General features: G+C 35.3%; 1 protein-coding gene and 1 long non-coding RNA gene across 3 annotated transcripts; one reads left to right on the top strand and one right to left on the bottom strand.

The window, feature by feature from the left end:
* Positions 1-267: 267 nt before the first annotated feature.
* LOC122281079 (embryogenesis-associated protein EMB8-like) lies at positions 268-14,994 on the top strand. The gene is made up of 8 exons (XM_043092331.1): positions 268-886; positions 978-1,106; positions 1,280-1,411; positions 3,449-3,591; positions 3,690-3,787; positions 4,042-4,136; positions 14,401-14,454; positions 14,640-14,994. The coding sequence occupies exons 1-8, from the start codon at positions 449-451 to the stop codon at positions 14,862-14,864; spliced, it is 1,314 nt and encodes a 437-aa protein (XP_042948265.1). The 5' UTR covers positions 268-448; the 3' UTR covers positions 14,865-14,994.
* On the bottom strand, positions 4,343-14,168 carry LOC122281080. 2 transcript variants are annotated; one of them, XR_006230133.1, is made up of 3 exons: positions 8,802-14,162; positions 5,301-5,763; positions 4,343-5,063 (listed from the first exon to the last, which is right to left on the bottom strand). It is a non-coding gene; the product is annotated as an uncharacterized LOC122281080 (long non-coding RNA). The 2 variants fall into 2 exon arrangements; XR_006230134.1 differs by having other exon boundaries at positions 4,343-5,763; positions 8,802-14,168.
* Positions 14,995-22,013: the final 7,019 nt, after the last annotated feature.

Genomic DNA, 22,013 nt, shown 5'->3' with positions numbered 1-22,013 from the left:
TGAAATCGAGTTGGAATAGAATATATTCATTCAATTCAAAATTAATATAATCAAACGGATGACTGTGTTGTGTTGGGTTGACATGAAACTCTACTAGAATAAAGAAGCCACCACTGAGATGGCTTGTTCGGTTTCCTTACCATTGGTATATAATATTATGTCGGTGAGATTAGGCTAAGTAAATTGATTCGGCTCTACTCCGCCACCATACATATAAAAACGTTTTCCACGATGGACGGATCGCGCATGCCATCATGGATTGACTGGCTTTTATTTTCAGTTCACACATGGTTTTCAAAACGCACGCGTTTCACCTTTAAAGTACCGTAGAGATATCATCGTCCCTTCACATTGATCCTTCCCTTCTGCTTTCTTATTGCTCTATCATCCAATCACCTTCTCTCCCGCCTAAAAAACCAGAACAAAAAAGACACACAGCAGCCAATTCATGGCGAGCGCTCCCCCTCTCACCCCCTGCCGCCACCTCCATCTTCGACCGATCACAGCCAAACCAACCCAATTACTCTCCCCAATTACAATAACCACTCCTCGCAAAATCTCCTCCGTTCACGTCAGCACCGCCACCTCCGACTCCATGACGAGTCGCCGGTACATTCATCCGTCTCTTGAGATCGTCGGCGGTGGCCCACATCGCGACTCTATACTCCAAGATCTCAAGACTCTGTCCCTTCCGTACAATCCGTTTCCTGTGATCGGATGGAACGGCCACGTGGAGACCCTCTTCGCCGCCTTCTTTCGGTGCGTCCCTGACGTCAGGCTCCGCCGTGAGTGCCTCCGTACCGAAGATAACGGCACCGTCGCCCTCGATTGGGTGTCCGGTGACGATCGTTACTTGCCGCGTGACTCTCCGATCCTCATCTTGCTGGTTCCGCCCTTTCTACTCGCTATTTCTATGCTCTATTTGGTTTCGGTTCCTACTAACCGAGTATTACTGTGCTAATAATGGACGGTCTCAGCCAGGCTTAGCCGGAGGGAGTGGGGACGCGTACGTGAGGCACATGTTGGTTAGAGCCAGAAGCAAAGGTTGGCGTGTGGTCGTCTTCAATAGCCGAGGTTGTGCAAATAGCCCTGTCACGACTCCTCAGGTACTTACTTTTAGCTTGAAGATTATTCCATGGCTTTTTTGGCCCTGACCTTGTCCAACTATGGCCTGAAGTCCTGGACAACATATTTGTCAGATTAAAACATTCGAATCCTGAGAAGTTTCTTTCTAGTTTCTTCCGAGGTATATGCTATTGATCTTATAATGTTAGTGCAGTTCTATTCATCTTCGTTTTTAGGAGATATGCGTGAAGTAGTGGAGCATGTTGCCACTCGGTTTCCAAAAGCTAATTTATATGCTGTTGGTTGGTCTCTTGGGGCCAACATTCTTGTTCGATATTTGGGTCAGGTATAATAACCATGCATTAAATTGTTACCTTGTTTTTGGTTCTGTCTGTTTTCTTTTTCCCATGCACGTTAATGTCCATATACCTGGTGTATAGCTAAGTGCTCTCAAGAAGTTTTGACTAATGCTAGATACAGTCGTCAAGTGCGCAAGTGCTGCGCAATCCTTTTAAAAAAGAGTGAGGTCCACTATTAAAAATTTAGTTTTTTATCGGATTCCGTATTTACTCACTTTTTTCAAAGAGATTGCTCGGCATTTTTGCGCATTTCACGACTGCAAATATCATTTCTTATAAATTTTATATTCTTGTATCAATTGTTTTTTCTTTCTTTAACTCGTATTGCATCCATGATTAATGACTTATTGATAAATGCTAATGTTTTGCTTTGGAAGGCTTTACTGCTTTTAATTTTGCATAATGTGATGCAACAATAATATTAGGCTAGATTGTTGCAATGTAAAATTCAGTTATTTTCTGCTCTACTCAGTTCATCAATGCCTCAAGTCTGGATAGCCAGGGGGAATACAGTTACACACAACATTTATCTCCATATGCTCTACCTAAGGCCATTCTGGCATTCTCTGTTAGATCATAGGCCAATCTGTGTTGAACTTGTAATGTAAAATGTCACAAGAATTTGTATTTTGGGAAATTTGTGAAATGCCATAAGCTAGATTTTGAGATTTAATTTAGAAAATTTTGTGTAAACGTCCCCTATGCTATGTTATATTTAGACTTAGGATCCTATACATTTCTTTGTTCTAACTTTATGTATGTAGTGTGAGTTGATTAGAAAAAGATCCCTCGGTTAATTTCTTCTTTCTTCCTCCATCAATATTAACTTAAAGCACGCTGTATAGTAATATGTTGGTGTAGGTTTGGATAGTTAGATGAGAATTTTTGGTTTTAGAAGAAAGTTCAAAATATTGTTTTTTAATATTATTATTGTTTTGGAATTTGAAAATGTTGAATTGAGATTTAAAAAAGTTGAATTGTTTATTATATTTTGTGTGAATTTGAAAAAATTATAATGATGAGCTGAGATAAGATGTGAATTTTCTATCTCACCCACTTGCCAAACCTGCCTAAGTGGAAACTTTTTAAAAAATAATCTTGTTTAAAAAAAAAGGAAATTAATTTCTGGAAAGTGATACATATATTTTATAATAAAAAAGAGTTTTTATATTTAAAATAATAAAACTGTTATGAAAAAAAAAAAAAAAAAGGTGGCTGCAAACCACAAAGGGTAGCCCAAATTGGGTGACTTGTGGTGGTCGAGCTCTTGCCACCACAATGGCCAAGATCAGGTCACTCCCATTGTGGTCGAGCTTTGGCCACCATGAGATGGCCTTTTTTTTAACATTTTTTATTTTTTAAAATAAAAACTCTGTTTTACTATAAAAATGGATGTACCTTTTTTAATGTTATTTTAAAAAAATAAATTAAGTTTTGCAGTTTTAGAGACTGCCATATGTTTTCAGTTAATACTGATAAAAGGAAAAAATTAACGCGGGGTCTCTTCCTAATTAACTCATACCACATGGTTTATTTCTTATTTCTAAAAAAATATTATATAGTTCCTAATCGAAGTACCCCATGACACAAAGGAAACATTGATTAATAACCTTTAAAGAAAACTAAATTAAACTCAGAGAGCTATAAACATGCCTCTTGTGACCTTGAGCCCTTTTTGGGAAGAAAGTCAGAAGGCAAGTTTTGAACTTTTCCCTTATCCATTTCTTTTCCTGGCTGGGCCAGGTTTGGGTTTTTAAAGGGTTGAGTTGGGCTCTTGGACTGGGCCATGACAAAAGGGTGTTTGGTTAATTATTTAATTTAAGCCAATTTATACTCTGATGTGATCTTGAATGCCGTAGCTGCTAAAGTGTGCATCTTCGAGTTCGGGAAGAGGAATATTATATTTTATTGGTCTCTTGTTCTGAGGAGATATCTTTGGACTGCACTGTTTTTTGGTTTCTTTTTTCCATCGTACTCAATTCTTCTCCTGGTTCATATGTACTATTATTATGTGTTACTTGCAGGAATCTCATACTTGCCCCCTTTCTGGTGCTGTATCATTGTGTAATCCTTTCAATGGTCTCCTTACAGATCAGAACCTTCGTAAGGGCTTTAACATTGTCTATGACAAAGCTCTTGCACGTTCTCGCCGTGAAATTTTTAAGAAGTAATCCTTTGTTCTTGCTACTTATTTACACGTGAGATTGCATGAGGTTGATTTCTATGATTGCTTGAAGTATCACCTGAAATATTTGGTTTTTATAGGCATGCTCTTCTCTTTGAAGACATGGGTGGTGAATATAATATCCCATTGGCTGCCAATGCGAAGACTCTTAGGGAGTTTGACGAAGGACTAACTCGTGGTAGGTGTGTAATACACCAAATTTAGTATACGAAGTAGAAGAATGGGGTAAAAATGGGATTCAATATTGCTTGTGACATTATTTGGGAGAGTGGCATTCTCTAATGGGTTCCAATTGTGACCTTGAGTACTTTTGAAATATGAGCTTGATGTCACTTGGATTTTCCTTTGAGATGTTACAATGAAATGTATCTTTTGTACATGAGAATAATTATTCATTTAGGGATATAATCTTCATTTTTTTTAACGTTGCAGTTTCATTTGGTTTCAAGTCAGTGGATGACTACTACTACAATTCTAGCAGTTCAGACTCAATAGAACATGTTCGCATACCTTTGCTCTGTATCCAGGTAACTTTTCCCTCATATCACGCACTTCTAAACTATATTTCATAATCCTAACTTATAATATTAAACTGTATTGATTAAACACCTCGTACAATTATTATATAGCTTTGCTATTTTGACATTTTTTGGTCTTCAAATGAGTTCTGTAAAAAATTATAATGTATTCTGTTAAAATTGTAAATAAATACTTAAAACTTGTGTACCAAATGAGATTGAACCTGTGATCTTTTTTTATTTTTTTTAAGAGACGAAGGTCACAAGTCCATGAGTGACTCTCTCCCAATTTTATTAAAAAGCCCTTACTTATGGCGGAGGGATACCGTAAAAACAACACATGTCACCAGAGAATTTACAACATCTCATCATAAGAATGCATCAATAATGAACATATGGAATACCCAATAAATCTAGTCGAACAATACCCCGAAGCCTTCCTTGCACCAAGTCCTCACCAATGAAATCAAAAGATCTATCTATCCTGCCTTGTTTTGCCAAAAAATCTGCTGCAATGTTCGCCTCTCTGAAAATATGCCATAACCGAATATTGAACAAACCAACAAGAGATTGAATTTCTTCCCAAAAATTCCAAAGAAACCAATATTTGCATATCCTGGAAGCTAGCCAACGCATCACAACACTTGAATCAGATTCCACCCACAAATCTCTCAAACCCATGGAGTGACACAAACGAAGCCCATCAAGAAGAGCATGACACTCGGCAATGGTATTTGTCGCATGACCATACGAGTGAGCAAACCCCGCTATCACCTTACCCCTATAGTCCTAAAGGATGCCCCCACCGCCGGATCTCCCTGGATTGCCACAAGAACCACCATCAACATTGAGTTAAAAAAAACCCAAGTCTGGCGGGTTCCAAGCTATTAATCTTGGTAATTTTTCACGAACCGGAAGAATATGACAATTAAGGTCCTGCAAAACTGAAAAATCATTAACACCCATTTGTTTGAATTTACGTAAGCCATTTTTCACGGGTTCCAAGCTATTGAACCCGTGATCTCACCGTCCACCTTTAACATATATATGATGAGGAAATACCCTTTGATCCAAGGAACATGGGCCAATTATAATTGCAAAATCATAAGGATGTGGAAGGTGGAGATGCCTTTTGAAACAACAAAAGTATGTCAACGTAAAGGACCACTGTACTTGTTTCATATGTTATGCTTATTGCGCAATCTTCAAAGTTTGCACCAAGACTAGTGTCGTGAAGCGCGTGCTTATTCCCATGCTTATTGCGCATGCTTATTCCCATGCATGTCTTGCCAATTGGTGAGCAGCCATATTTCCCAATCGATTAACATGGACAACTTTTGCTTCTTGAAAACCTCTCATGAGTCTCTGAATATCTTGTAGAATAAAATCAAAGTCTATTAGAAACTCAGATATATAATTAAAAGCATGAACAAGTATCAAACAATCAGTTTCTAACAACACTTTTGGAACTCCCCATTGAGCACATAACTGTAATCCCCTTAGCAAAGCAGTAGCCTCAATAAATTCTGCAGAAGAGATTTCCCTTTCAGCCTTGCTACAAGCCACTACAACATCACCATTATGATCTCTAAGAATCACTTCAACCACAGCAGAATTTTGATCACAAAAGGTAGCCCTGTCAACATTCAATTTCAAATATCCAATAGGAGGAGGATTCCAACACACAACTTTGTTTTTCTTCTTATTAGAAACATCAAAGACTTACAAATGCTTATACTCAAGCTGTATAGAAAAAGCATTATTCACTACTACATTAGTTTGCAATGATACATGCTCATAAATAAATTTATTCCTTCTATACCAAATCCCCTAAGCAATTGCTATAAATCTGGACATCTCCTCTAAACCTCTATCTTGAGCCAAGTTTGCCAAATCCCAAAAGGAAATATAATAATCCACATTACCCAGTTGAGAACAATATTCCATCCATACATTTCTCACATCTGAACGGTAAAACACAGCATGAGCAACATCTTCTCTAACTTGAGCACAAAGCACACACTGGTCATCCTCCAGCACGTTTCCTCTTCATATTCTGAAATGTTGGCAGCTTTTCTTGACATGCCTTCCATGCAAATATCTTCATTTTTTTTTTGAAGCCTCAACTGCCACAAACATTTCCAAAAAGATGATTCGTTTCTTTCCCTTGAATGATGCCCCACTGCTTGAGATTGTTTCTGCTGTAGCACTCTATAAGCACTCTTAACTGAATAAATACTATTCTTCTCATGAACCCAAAACAAAGAGTCATCTAAACTTGTAGAGACATGCATCTTCAGAATCTGTTGAACCACATTTGGATTGAATAGAGCTCTCAAAACTTGAACTTTCCACCAACCTGTATCCTCATCTATTAAAGATTGGACTCTTAAATCTTCATCAATCTTAATAGGAGCTTGATGGATATCATGCATTTTAAAATCTGGAATCCTGGGTCTTTGAAAACTCTTAACAGATTTTCCATTGCCCACTCGTCACCTACAACCTCTTTCCAAACATTGACAGCTTACCAAATTCCCTTCCAAACATAAGATGAATTAAAACAAACTTTGGCTTCAAACAAACGTGTATTAGGGAAATACCTGGCCTTATAGATTATGTATAATAGAGAGCCCTCATTTCTTAGAAGTAGGGGTGAGTTCGGTCCGGTCCAGTCCGGTCCGGGGAGGTTTTGTGGACCGGACCGGACCTATTCGGTCCAGGGTTACAAAACCGGACCGGACCTATTCGGTCCAGGGTTTTCCAACCCTGGACCGGACCGAACTCCATCAGGACCGGTCCGGTCCGGTCCTATTCGGTCCGGTCCGGTCCGGTCGGTCCATTCGGTCCAAGGTTGATTTTTTTTATTTTTTTATTTTTTATCTAATGACATTTTTTTTAATATTTATGTAATTATATTGTAATATATTTAATATATATACATATAGTATTATATATATATTAGTAATATGCTAATACTATTAGTCTATTAGTAATAATACTATAACTAATAAATATATGTAATAATAACTATACTATAACTAATAACTATATGTAATAATAGTAATAGTGATAACTATATATTTATATAATATGCTAATATTTAATGACATTTTTTTTAATATTTATGTAATTATATTGTAATATATTTAATATATATACATATAGTATACTATTATATATATTAGTAATATGCTAATACTATTATATAAATAATATATATAAATAATTTTTTTTTTTTTTTCTATTCGGTCCGGTCCGGGGTGAAAAACTCCCGGACCGGGACCGGACCGAATCTTTTCGGTCCCTTAAAAATGGGACCGGACCCAATTCGGTCCGGTCCGGTCCGGTCCAAATAGTGCCGGTCCGGTCGGTTTTGCCGGTCCGGACCGGCCGATGCTCACCCCTACTTAGAAGTCTCCATCCCTGCTTAGCTAAGAGAGCCAAATTAAAAAGTCTTAAATCTTTAAAACCCATACCTCCTCTAAACTTTGAATCACAAAGCTGCTCCCAACTAACCCAATGTATTTTATTCCCTTGAGACTGATTTCCCCACCAAAAATTAGCCATCATCATCTCTAACTCATAGCACAAGGACTTTGGAAACAAAAAGCAACTCATAGCATATGTCGAAATGGACATTGCTATTTCCTTAATAAGGACCTCCCTACCCCCTTATGATAACAAATTTCCTTTCCACATTTGTAATTTCTGCAACAACTTCTTTTTAATACCCAAAAAGGCTTGGTTTTTAGATCTCCTAACCATGGGTGGAAGACCCAAATACTCCTCATACTGTTGTGTATAGCTTCCCCCCCCCACAAAAAAGAAAAAAAAGCTGTATAATCTCAGCTTTCAACTCATCTTTCACATTCCTACTAAACACCATTGAAGTTTTTTCTTTGTTAATACATTGCCCCGATGCTCTCTCATATTTGTTAAGTAAAGAATGGATCTTCTCATTGGTAATCACATCAGCTTTAGAAAAAATGACATTATCATCTGCAAACAACAAGTGATTAACTTTAGGGGCCCCTCTACATATTTTTACACCTTCCACTACTTCCCTTCCAACAGTTCTTTTTAACAAAGAAATAAGGCCTTCAGTACACAGAATAAACAAGTAAGGAGATAAGGGGCCTCCTTGCTTGAGTCCTCTACTTGGAATTATAGGCCCTTTCGGACACCCATTTACAAGCACTGAAAAAGAAACTGTTCTCATACACTGCATTACTATATTGATCAATCCTCTAGAAGAACCAAGCGCCTCCATCATTTTTTCCAAAAACACCCATTCCACCTTGTTGTATGCCTTGCTCATATCAAGTTTAAGAGACATGAACCCCTTTTTTCCATTTCTCTTATTTATCAGAAAATGCAACAGTTCAAGCAATAAACACATTATTTGAAATTTGTCTACCAGGAACAAAAGCACATTGAGTATCTGAGATCACTTATGGCAATACTTTCTTTAGTCTATTTGCAATGACTTTTGATAAAATCTTATAAAGCACATTACAAAAACTAATAGGTCTAAAAGCTGCTACTTTAGAAGGAGAGGCTTTCTTAGGAATTAAGGTGATGAAAATGTGATTCAAATTCCTAGGAAACTCTCTAGTATTCAAAGCTAAGAGCAAAGAATCAATAACAGATTTACCTATCACATGCCAGTACCTTTGGAAGAAAATTGGAGACATCCCATCTGGTTCAAGAGCTTTTGAGGGGTGCATCTGTTTGAGTGCTAATTCCACTTCCTCAGCCGTATAAGGTTTTAAAAGCTCCACATTCATCCCATCAGTTACTTTAGCCTCTATCCCTGATTAAACATCCTCCATCTCCACTTGGCCTGCAGCTGAGAATAACTTATGAAAAGAATCAGTAATTAAATCTTCCATCTGATCTCCTTTAGTCCAAATTCCAGATTCATCTTGCAGCTGTACAATGCTATTCTTCCTTCTTCAACTAGAAGCCTTAGAATGAAAATACTTCAAATTACTATCCCCCTCTCTAAGCCACATCACACGAGACCTCTCTATCCACATTAATTCATCCTTTTCAAGCCACTTTTGAACCTCTTCTTTAGCTTTGTTATGCTCAGCCAGAAAATAATAACTCAGGTCATTCTCTTGCAACAAATTCAGTCTCAACTTTGTACTTGCTAATTCCTTATGAACATGGCCAAAAGAAGTCTGATTCCACCTTCCCAAATCCTTAGCACAGGTTGAGATACACTTCATAATACGACTCAATGAATTAGAGCCATCTACTTGCCTCCAAGCCTTCTCAATAATGGATGAACACTCTTTCTCCCCCACCCACATGGCTTCAAACCTAAAAGACTTTCTACCTTTTTTTCTAATAAAAACCACCCCATCTATGTCCAACCACAAAGAAATGTGGTCAGAATAAGCTACCACCCCATGTTTTCACCCTAAGATTCGGATACAGATCACACCACAAAGAGTTAGCAAGAAATCTATTCAATCTCTCACTAATTAGTCCAACCCCTTCCCTCCTATTACTCTAAGTAAAACTAGCACCAACAAAACCCAAATCTCTAAGCTCACCTTCTGCTAACACCTCCCTAAACTCCCTCAACTGTTTTTCACTTCTGAAATTACCTCCACACTTCTCAGAATGATGTAGGATTTCATTGAAATCCCCAAAAACCAGCCATGGTAAATTCACCCCACAACCCAAAGCCTTTAACAACCTCCACACTATTGCTTGCAAACTACAATTTGGGTGACCATACACCCCTGTTTGTCAAAGTTTTAGCCGAAGTACCTCTTAAGGTATTTTCTTCTCATTAAATAAACAATAGTTCTTGGGTTACAAAGATAAGATTGGGATTCAATTTGAATCTCTACTAACTACCTGACTTTATCCTATCCAAATATGTACAAGTTTAATTTAAATACAAGATAACTATTAGAAAACATATCCTATTAGGAGACTGCTGCATCTTAAGTAAAGAAAACCCTAGTTTTCCTTTGATACCATCCCTCAAATTGATGCTAGTGAGTCAACTAGCAGCAATTTGCTAAGTAAGTATTGATGCCGTTGTCAAGTTAAAGCTTTGATGAAGATATCAACTACTTGGTGTTCAGTTGGCACATGAGGGAGAATGATAGCTTTAGACACATGGGCATCTCGGATATAGTGACAATCAACCTCGATGTGCTTCATATGTTCATGAAAAACTGGATTGGCTACAATTTGAATGGCACTTGTATTATCACCATGAAGAGGCGTGGGATGTGTTTGTGCAAACCCGAGTTCTGAAAGAATACCACGCAACCACATAATTTCTGAACATGCAGCAGACATTGCCCTATATTCAGCCTCTATAGATGACTTCGATACACAATCTTGCTTCTTACACTTCCAAGAGATCAGAGAATCCCGAAGCAAATCGCCCAAACAATCATCAAGAGAAGGAACTGGATCTCTATTCATTAATTGAGAATGAACAAATTCAAAATCTGGACGTAGTTTCATAAGAAATTGATCCCTCCTACTGGTTTCATGCACACTTTGCACATGAGGGAGACCAGCGACAGTGACAGAGGAATACACAATGTCAATGTATTCAATCCACAGATTTGAAAAACCAGAATAGAATTCCTCTATAGATAAGGCACCTTGAGAAAAATTAGCCATCTCAAATTCTAGCTGAAACCTTATAGAAGAATTATTCTAAGTATAGATTCTTTTCAAATACTCCCACATAGGCTTGGAGGTTCTGTAGGGTTGAAGATTGAGAATGATGTGAGGCTCCATAGAGCCTAGGATCCAAGACATGATCTTGGCATCTTTACTCTCCCACTTAGACCTCTCCGTAGCACTTTCTGGGGCTGGAATATTGCCATCAACCCTGACCCCAAAGTTCTTTACCCTTGACAAGAAGTTGAAAATGAAATGCTCAAGCAGAATAATTTTTACCATTGAAACGAATGCACAAGGAATTAGATTTTTCAGATACCATGAGGACAGACCTATCAAATTCCGAGAGTCAAAATTGGCCAGAACTGGGAAATCACCACCAAACAGAGTCTCGAGAGCCAGAAAATGAGATAGAGAGTGCCAAAATATTCCTTGGTGGTCTGAACCTAGAGCTCGAAGGTCACTAAAAAGCCGAGTGCCAGAACAACGCAACCCAATTGCCGAAAATGGGATGACCCAGCACAGAAAACGTTGACAGACTAAGAGCACCCAACAGAAGGCGCTGAACTACCCCACAAACCACCTAGACAGTGCCGATAGTCACGCGAGAGGCCAAAAACAACCTCTGAATACATCACAGAGGACACCGATAAAGAGAACCCAAGCTGTCTACGATAGTCACGAAGGCACAGAAGTGCCGAGAATACCCAGAACAAGAATACAATTCCAAGGAAAAAAAAAAAAATTTGGAGGAGGCACGGTAATTAGGAACCTGCTCTTGATACCATGTCAAAGTTTTAGCCGAAGGTACCCCTTGAGGTATTTTCTTATCATTAAATAGACAATAGTTCTCGGGTTACAAAGATAAGATTGAGATTCAATTTGAATCTCCACTAACTAACTGACTTTATCCTATCTAAATATGTATAAGTTTAATTTAAATACAAGATAACTATTAGAAAACATATCTTATTAGGAGACTGCCGCATTTTAAGTAAAGAAAACCCCAGTTTTCCTTTGATACTGTTAACAGCCATTTCCCCCCATCGTTATTAGTAACAACAGCATGTATGTGATTTTTTGTGAAATTAACAATCGACAAATGAACTTCATCTTTCCACAACAACGCAAGACCACCACTACAACCCACACAATCAACACCAAAAAAATTATGAAACCAAATTTAAACTTACAAAACTCCAATTGCTGAGATTTCAATCGTGTTTCTTGCAGAAAAATAACATCGGGAACTTCTCTCGTGATCAGATCACGAAGTGTACGAATACCTCGTGGGTTCCCAAGCTCACGGAGATTCCAGCTTAAAAGCTTCATTGTGTCCAGCAAGGCTGTTCAACAACCGCCGCCAATATCTCTGGTAGTAGTTCTACTAAAACAGAAACAGAACTTGACTTACAACATTTTGCGTCTTCCTCCAACAGCATGTTTCCCTTCCTTTTCTTGCCATGATTTGAAGAATTCCCCCTTCTCAGGGTTCGGCCAATGCTTTCTTCCTCTCTCGGGTCAGAACCAAGCTTGAGTTTTGCAACCCTAACTCCCGAAAATTGCCCCCGAGCACAATACAGGTTCTTCTGGGAATTTTGAGTTAATGGGCCAGTTTTAGGAAACTTTGTAACCATACTGCCACCATTTGGGCCGAAACCCAAACCCAAGCCCATATGTGATTCCTCTAAGACAGGCACTTCGGTAACCCCATCATCCACTTTCTTCCCCTTTAGAAAAGTCATTAACCCTGCTCATTCAACTGCTCAGATTCCACATTGGCCATTATCCCTAAATCAGTGGAAGTAGCAAGTTCCCCCAGAAGATTTCATTCCCGCATTTATCTCTACCTCGTCAGTTTCCAGAACTTGCTCCCCCACATCCCCACATTGATTAGTCATAATTGTCTCCATAACAATTGGAACATTAGAACCACCAACTTTACTACTCGTCGGAGTTTCAGCCCCCGTTGCTCCTGCCGTCGTCCATGGTTCTACAGTTTTTGACATCCCCGAGTTACGAATATGTCGCTTCCCTCCCCTTTGAGTAGTTGTAACCCAGCTCTTAACCATTGACCATAAGGAAGCTTAGCATGGTCCAACTTGGCAGCATCAACAACATCGCATTCCTTCAGAGTATGCCCCAACACCCCGCGATAAAAACACAAGTTTGGTAGTCTCACATATAAGAAGCAAACCCAACATGGCTTTCCTTCCCCCAAATTCATACGTTTTGTCGTAAGAATGGCCTCGAAATATCTAAATCACTTGAACTCTCATATACTCCCCCCACTGCATCTCACCCCTATCCAGATCAACTTCAAACACCTCCCCCAAAGCACCACATATCAGATTCCCAACATACACATTACGAGCCATCAAAGGTAAATCGTATATACGGATTACGGACCCAAAAAGGTGCTTGCACCAGTTCAAGCTTACTAATCTGCAACATACCATAGAACTTCTTCAAGAGCACCAAGTGTTTGTCAAAAGTCCAAGGACCCTCCCGTAGGACCTTAGCCTTGTCTCATGGATCTTCAAACTCAACCAGCGTAAACTCAGCATTCAGATCACGAAACTTCACAAGTCTCCAAACTTTCCTCATCGTCTGTTTAAACGCTTCGTGATTATAATGCTTCCTTACCAAAATCTTCATAATCAAACAGTTCTCCCCTCATTCTAGCACTTCTTCCAGTCTACTAGTCTCCACCGAAACGGCTTCATTTTCCTTCTTTGTTAAAGACAAACTCACATAGAGTTCATCTAAATCTTCTGCCATCACTTTGACCTCGTACTGAAGACGAGAAAAAACCTCCACCCTGGACGTAGATAGAGGAACTCTTTCAAATTCTCCCTTTACTATATAGAAAAAAGGGGGGAAAAACCATCCCGAGTGCCAATTGCCAAATTGGCTTGCCCCTTACAGCTGATCCATATCTCTAGTACTAGCTTACATACCGTTTAGAACTCTCTTATCGGCTAGAGTAATGATAAGGCCTAACAACATGGAGCTGTTTCTTCTATTTCATCATACCAAATTCAGCTGAATAGGCAGACATTTACTCCTTGATATGCAAGAGTTATGCATAAAATAATTCCAAAAAGGATTGAAGAAATTTTGGTTCACAGAATTTTGTTTATTTCATGGTTTGTGGTTTGTATCGAGGGAGAATGAGAGAATAAAAGTCTCTGCATATAAGTTGTGTATATATCAATTGGCATAACTCACATAATCTTTGGCAGTCATACGTCTTTCTCATGGCAATTGTGCATTTGTTGTTATTACAGACATTTTAAACTGTAGTGATGTAGTTATAATATAGAAATTACAATCTTTTAGATATGCATGGCATGAAAGCAAGCAATAAGATTAAAATGCGTGGTAACTCATAGCACTTTTAAGTTATTTTACTGGGCCACATGTAATGCCTGGAAGTACATACTAATGAGTGAAGGATAAGGAAGGACATTCAAAATGCTAGTCTTTGAACTGTTTTGGCTTGCTTTTTATATTTGAATTGGAAGGCGTGAGTTATAGGAATGTTTCAGAATCATTTGGTGGACTGCAGCATGTGCTATAGATTTACGTGTGAGTGGGTTTGCAGGCAGCAAATGATCCGATTTGTCCATCTGTGGGAATTCCTCGGGAAGATATCAAGGTTTGTTTGTTGCTCCTTAGTTTCTTGATCTATACAGTTGTTTCCTTCCCTTATTTCCAAATTGTGTTGATCTCTCAAGGTGCAATTTGCTCCTTGTGGTCGAATTTGTTTATTGACTTTACTTTTGACTTCCTGTCTCCTGAACACTCTTGTATGTATAAGTATACTGATTGCTGTTGTTACAGGAAAATCCAAACTGTTTGTTGATTATTACACCCAAAGGTGGCCATCTGGGGTGGATTGCGGGTGTTGAAGCTCTGCGCGGGGCTCCTTGGACTGATCCTGTTGTGATGGATTACCTTGAGCATCTAGAGAGAGGAGCATCCAAAGGCCTTGCATCTTGTAGTAATTCAGTTTATGTGCAGCAATATGCTGAGCCTGAGGGATTGCTAAGCCTAGAAGTACTGTAGCCAACAGGTTCTTAGCATTCTTCATACACACACATGATATTGTTATATCCACTCGAATTTAATCTTGCTATCATGGTCATGTAAATTGACATTTAAAAAAGAATAGGATAATGCCATCAAATTCTTTCTACTCCAGGTACTGTCACTGGGGCCTAGCAGACAAACATCATTGGATTACATATTTGAAATTTGAGGTACATAATCATGAATTTACAAAAATGAATGGACTAAAGATATAATAGTCTAGGGAATTGTTCGTTTTTAGGTTAAAAACACATCCAAGGGCAGTATTTATGCAGACACGTTGAAGTATACATTTGCATTTGTTCTGTCAGTGAAATGAAGCAGCAATCCTGTATTTACTATGAGTATCTTTTTAAGAGATTAAATCCGATTTAACACCACGTTTACATCTGTCAGCATTTTATCTGGCTCCTATATAAAATCTTCACCGTCAATGGTGCGATGGACCCTTCTGGCCTGTCCTCATGTGACAAGGAATAACCTAGTGCTTTGTTCGATGCCTATCCTTGTCGATGTGAGTTTCTTGTTCTTTCATTGCATTAAAATTTGGTTGGATAACCTTGTGGGTTTGCTCAAGTGGTAAGGGCTTTGGTATGTGTTTTTTAAATAGTTGTAAGGATATGGTCTTGGTGGTATATGCTCTCTTAGGTCTAAAGTTTGAACCTTTAGGTGCGAATAATTTTTAAGAGTCACGCTCCATCGTCAGTGTGAAAACAATGATTTATTTGATTTGTATAATATGGGCGAGATACAAGATCAGTCATTGATTTAATTGAGTAAATAATATGTTGCATTTGCATAATCTTCAAATTTATCCACCACATGTTGGAAAAGAAAATGGATGGAAAAACAATGAATTAAAAGATAATCTCACATCCTTGCTTACTCTTCTGGAAGCTAGTTAGGCATATTCAATTACAATCCAAATTCAAGTGCCCTTCCTATTCAGTTATTGTTGCTCTTTTCTATGATTGACCAAGAAACTCATTGTAATGTCGTATATGAAAGTAGGCCTGATGATGTGAGACAAGGTGATTGGGGAGGTTCTAGCCGCCTCCACTCATTGTATGTTTTGGTCAAGGTCACCCAACTGATAGCATTAATATTGTATTGCAAAAGATAATGCCCAAGAACTATTCGATGGTGACAAGGCTACCTGTCTGGATCACATCGAAGAAAATTCCAAGGAATCCATGGTTGGATTATGTTTGGGAAGTAACCCGAAGGATGGGGACTTTGACAGGAAGCCATATTTGAAGTATTGGTTGAATCGAGAAGATTGTGTAATTTTTTCAAATTAATCTAACTTCTGTAAATTTTCCTGACAAATCTACCGAGCTTATAATTCACACAATCTTCACTTATCACATTTTTTTTTTAATTTTTATTATTTTTTTATTTTATCAAATATTTAATATATGAATAATTAATAAAAAAATAAATTAGTTTAAGAAGAAAAAACTTTAAAAAAATATTAAAATATTTAACTCACTTCATACGTGAAAACGGTGTCTTTGCCGCCACCTTGGTGTATCCAAGTATATGGCAAATGTGAAATGGATGAAAACGTGGGGCCCCTAAGATGGTGGTGCTTGGGAATCCCAAAACATACATACCCCACAACGAAATTAAAGAAACTCACAATCAGAATCTTTAAAAACGTGCGTGCCCAACCCAAGGGGATGGATTAGGGATGGAATGGTGGTGGGCCCTAGTGTACTCTGTGTGACAGTGGGGCCTACCGCTTATGTGGAGTTTTGTCAGTGCGAGTCATCTATCCAAAATCTGAAGAGAATCCAGCACCTTTTTTTGGACAGTGATGGCATTAAAATCAGGACACGTACCCAATATAATTAAAATAATAGAAGAAGTATATTTTTTGTGGTTGCGATAAAAATGTTAAAAAGTATTTAAATAATTTTAGAAGTTATCTAATAAAAAAATTAGATTACTGGGTGTATTATATATTAAAATATTTTAAATTTTAAATAGATTAAAAAATACGTCTGACTTTTTCTTAAACGTAATTCTTTAACTAATGTTGAATGTAATTTAAATTTTAAAAAAATTGTTAATAAATAAAAATATTCATATAATTTTAAGATAATTATTATTTTAAAATTTTTAAAAATATAGTTATAATTTTTTAAAATTTAAATAATTAATATTTATATATCAAAAAGTGCTTTTTAATCTATTTCTAAATAAACATAACATGTTTAAAAATGTTTTAAATATATAGTTATCAAATAATAAATAATTTTTTAAAAATATAATTTATTACTTAAATTATAAGCTATAAATATTATAAGTTATAACTATAATCTATATATATTTTCTACGTCAATTTCAAACATGTACTAAAGTCATTAAAAAATTGAAAATTTAGGTTGTGCTTGATTAATTAATGGATTTTCTAAATTCCAGGTTACAAATAATATAATTAATTAGAAAGGTTTTTACAAAAATATAGTTAATTGAAAAACTACAGTCAGCAATCAGCATCATCGAATTATAAATCTGATCATTATCACAATGAGGGAGCATAATAAGTGATTGAACTTTCTTGTTAGGGGAAATATCCTGTCTAGGAGATAAACATATTTTTAATCAATTTTACTGCATGCTGACGTGGTGTTTACGCTTGCGTGGGACATCTTCATCTTGAAATTTCATTATAATCTTAATATTTCACTTGTAGATTTTTCAATATATCTTAATGTAGTTAATGTTTTTTATTTCCCTTAGAAAACACACATGATATTCCAAAAATAGGGAAGTGAGTTCGCCGAACACATGATCACTAACAATATTATGTAGTTAATTACACGTAATTAAGTTTAAATATTGCATCTAAAAGTAACATATATACTAATAATGTGTGACAAAACTAATTTTTGGCTATATCTACATATATTATATATACCATTTATTCTGGAATTTTGGTATGAGATCATGGGTTTGTAACATTTCTTTTTTATTGTGTTCTTCTCAAGCTAGTGCTATATATATCTATATATATATATATGAGCTCTTAGATGGTATATATATGATAGTATACATATATATTTTTCTTAGATGACTTGTCCTTTTCATTTAGTCGCATCAGCCATTACTCTCATAAATATATATATATATATTTATATATATAGATAGATAGATAAGTAGTGAATCATGACGAAAAACAACGTGACCTAATATCGAATTAACATAACTCATCCATGCGTATCTACGAATTATATTAGGATGTATACAAAGAAAAAGTACTGGATAAGCAGAAATTAATATAAAGAGACACACTGCATGCATAAGCATGGGTTGGTGTCTGATATTCTAATCAACAAAAAGGAAAACGAGAGAGAGAGAGAGAGAGAGAGAGAGAGAGAGAGAGAGAGATTTTTGTGGTGGGTTTCGCTTTATCCAATTGGTCGAGAGGACCATATTGTAGGTGTACAAGATAAGTATGGCCTGCAGGAACTATCTGTCGCAATAAAGCTAGCTAGCTCATGATGTGTAGCATTCAATGTTTGATGAATATCATGGTCGGAGCCATATAATAAAATTGATCAGGAAAACAAAAATACAAATAATATTGTTCGATCGATCCCATGATCTGGTCCTGTCCAGTATTAACCCTTGTGATCTCCCCAAGCTGGCAATTATCAACATATATAATAATAATAATAATAATAATAATAATAATAATAATAATAATAATAATAAAGAGAAGCGCACATGATGTATTTACCCAAAGTTTGAGGCAGGTTCTTTCAGATCCTAACCGGCCCTCACAATTCCCACTAATTTGGAAGTCCTAATCGATATGTACGTGTGGGATATGATAGAATCCACTTGGAAACGTTAATTGCGCAGTGTGAAAAGCTGGATCGTATTTTTCTTTGTGTGGGGTGGGGGGGGCCGGGGAAGGAGCCATCGAGGAAATTAATGAATTAGTAGTGTAATATCAGTTTGAAAGGTATTGTATTTTAATAGCTAGCTATTTGCAAGAAAAAATGAATGAAATGTCGATTTTGAAAAGTAAACAAGATAAGCTTCGGGTCAGGATCGCCGGCCTGTAGTACAGTAGTAATAGTATATTCAGAAATGGAGAAGTACTGCTTCATCCCGGACTATGCAACCAACGTACGTGTTTGGTTTTCATCATCATCACGAGAATAAGAGTACCATGATAGATACAACCACCATTAACGTTTTCTTTTTTTCTTTTTTTTTTTTCTTTTTTTTATTTTATTTTTTTACAAAAAAATGGTATCCTTTCCGAGGATTTGGAGACGTGTATATATATATAAAATATGTATTAATATTCAATTCTAATCTTGTCTAACCAATGAATATTCAAATCAAAAGAAAAGGATTATATTCAATTCTATTCTTATCTAAACATTTAGACAAATTCTATTTGCAATCCGACCTTTTATTAAAGGAGAAAAAAAATATTATTTTAAAAAAAATATTTTAATAATTTTAAAAAATTTTAAAAATAAAATTATTTATACTTGCATTGCAGTCTCTAAATAAGAAATGTATGTAATATTACTAAAAAAATATTTAATATTCAAATCAAAAGAAAAGGATTAATAAATCAATATATATATAAATATTTCTATTCTACAACAAAGGGGCTATAGCCTCATGAACAGTGGAATCAACAGTGGATTTTGTTTGAGTTCACACTATCCTGATCATTTGCACAATTACATTTTTGTCTTCTAATTCATCATTAATTTATTATTATTATTCTAATACTAATTAGAATATAATAATAATAATAATGAACTTACAAATAATCTAAATTGAAGATTTTGGTTTATTGAACTATTCTGGAACAAATTAACAACTTAGAATTTTTTCTATTTCTTCTTGGATTTAAAAATAAGATTATTTTTTGTATAAATATTATTTGAAGAAAAAAAAAATTATCTCCATATTATTTTTCATAGTAATTCATAAAAATAAATCATAGTTGTTGGGCTAATAATAATAATATTTTCATTTTACAAAATGCAATTATTATTTTTAGGTTCCAATTTATGCATCGGTTTATAATTGGTCTTTAATTTATCATATTTATTACTTTATTTTTTGAAATAATTCATTTTATATTAATCTATTTGTAATTCATTTTTTTAATTATTTTTAAAAAAATTAATAATACTATTTATCCTTTAAGAAATTATTTTAGTAAGAACGTACTGCTTTTATATTCTAAGATGAATATTGCAATTCCAGATTTGAAAAGAATAACAATATTATATTTAAGTTCAAAAATAAAAAATATTGTCTTTAAATTTTAAGAATAATATTTTACTACTATAGGATATTGTTTCAGAAAAAAATAATTTTCTTCATATTATTTCTCATAATAATGAATCATACTCAATAACACTTTTTAGACTAATATTATTTTCATTTTTAAAAAAACTATTATACCTTTTAAATTTCAAATGAATAATCTTCATCTTTTTTTTTTTTTTTTGACATTTTATCATTCCAATAAGAATTATATCCAGTAGTTTTCTTAAACAATTATAAATATTATTATTATTATATTTTTCTCATTTACAAGAAAAATATTATAATTATTATTATTATTATTATGTACATGCCTAATTGGTCTTATAATGAGTGGAGCAATGCATGTCCTATTATAATTTCAATGTAATAAGGTCTAAACATTTGATTTGTTATATGTTCAATAATTTTACGTTTTCTATTTCCTTCATTTTTTCAATTATAATTATTATCATTTGTAGAACATTTTGAATAGATTTATAATTATCTTATATTTGTCGATCATAGTTGTTGTTCATTCTAATTCATGATATGTATATTAAAATTCATATTTACCATATGAAAAATACAGTAAAACCTTCAACTAGGAATACGTGCTTTGCACATAAGCTCTTACGTACCAAGCTAGTATGTGTGTGTATATATATACACGTTTTATTGTAGTACAGTACCTGATGAAAAAAATTACCTTATTAATTCAGAGGTATTCGTATACTATATATGTTTTGGATAAGTGCATGCATATTGCATGATGAGGAGGATGAGATGACAATTAAGGAATGCAAAGAAATCATTAGACTATTAATATATACTCTTGGAATCAGCCCCATAACCACTTTGAATTAATTATATGCCTCGCCCGACCAGCTTCCCCTTAATTACGCTCATCATGTCATGTGCATGCATGTATGCATTAAGAGTGACTAGCTAGCAGCTCGGCAGCTTGCAAAATAGAGATCCCTTTCTCATATGATTAATTAACATTAATGACACGAAGATCATCATGTGCAGCCAAAAATATCCATGCCTAATGCCCTACGTACGTACACTATCAATCTTAATTAGAAAACAATGATCCAACGAATGGAAAAGGACTACGTACAACTCAATGTGTAATCCTTAGCTCGGATGGACCTTATCCAAATCAAATTAAATATAGATAATTAATGTCTATGCGAGTTTCATAAATATTGCCTAAAATTCTTGTATAGACATAATTAAATCATGTTGTAAGATTCATATATATATACTGTGTTTAATTATCTGTTTTAGAATCAAATTATAATTCAATTTGGACACAAAAATAGTTATAACTATCCTTCCCTCATTCCTACCATTGACTTTGCACTTCAAATCAATAATGTAAATATTACAATTCAATCTGATAATATTTATAATTTAGTTCAAGGAGAAATATATATTATTCCAACAAAAGATGCATATGTTACATATGTAAATACATACATATTTAATTATATCACCTAGATTTATATATATATATATATATATATAATAATCCATCCATTACATGCATATGTCGTGATTAAAAACCTATCATATAAAACCAAAAAAAATATTGACGTTCCTTAATTATATGAAACGTTTCCCGTCCCTAATTTCTTGCTAATTTCTAGAAAGAATTAGTACATGTGCTATTATTCTCTCGAATTAAGGTTAATTAACTAATGACAAAATTACTATATCAATCTAGCATAGTATCGTCCTCCAGATCACCCACGGTTGGATACGGTGACATGCATGTATGGGACAGTGATAGATCTCCAAAAACGTGTAATTAGGATATCGAGATCA

This window comes from Carya illinoinensis, chromosome 11 (assembly GCF_018687715.1).
Source record: "Carya illinoinensis cultivar Pawnee chromosome 11, C.illinoinensisPawnee_v1, whole genome shotgun sequence".
In the NCBI taxonomy this organism is placed as follows: Eukaryota; Viridiplantae; Streptophyta; class Magnoliopsida; order Fagales; family Juglandaceae; genus Carya; species Carya illinoinensis.
The sequence above is the reverse complement of the archived record's forward strand: the minus strand, read 5'-3'. Positions and strand labels throughout refer to the sequence as shown.

Coding starts and splice junctions, on each gene's coding strand:
- LOC122281079 (XM_043092331.1), top strand. CDS start 449: ATGGCGAGCGCTCCCCCTCTCACCCCCTGCCGCCACCTCCATCTTCGA. Junction 1,412..3,448: donor TTGTTCGATATTTGGGTCAG/GTATAATAACCA, acceptor TGTTACTTGCAG/GAATCTCATACTTGCCCCCT. Junction 14,455..14,639: donor TTCCTCGGGAAGATATCAAG/GTTTGTTTGTTG, acceptor CTGTTGTTACAG/GAAAATCCAAACTGTTTGTT.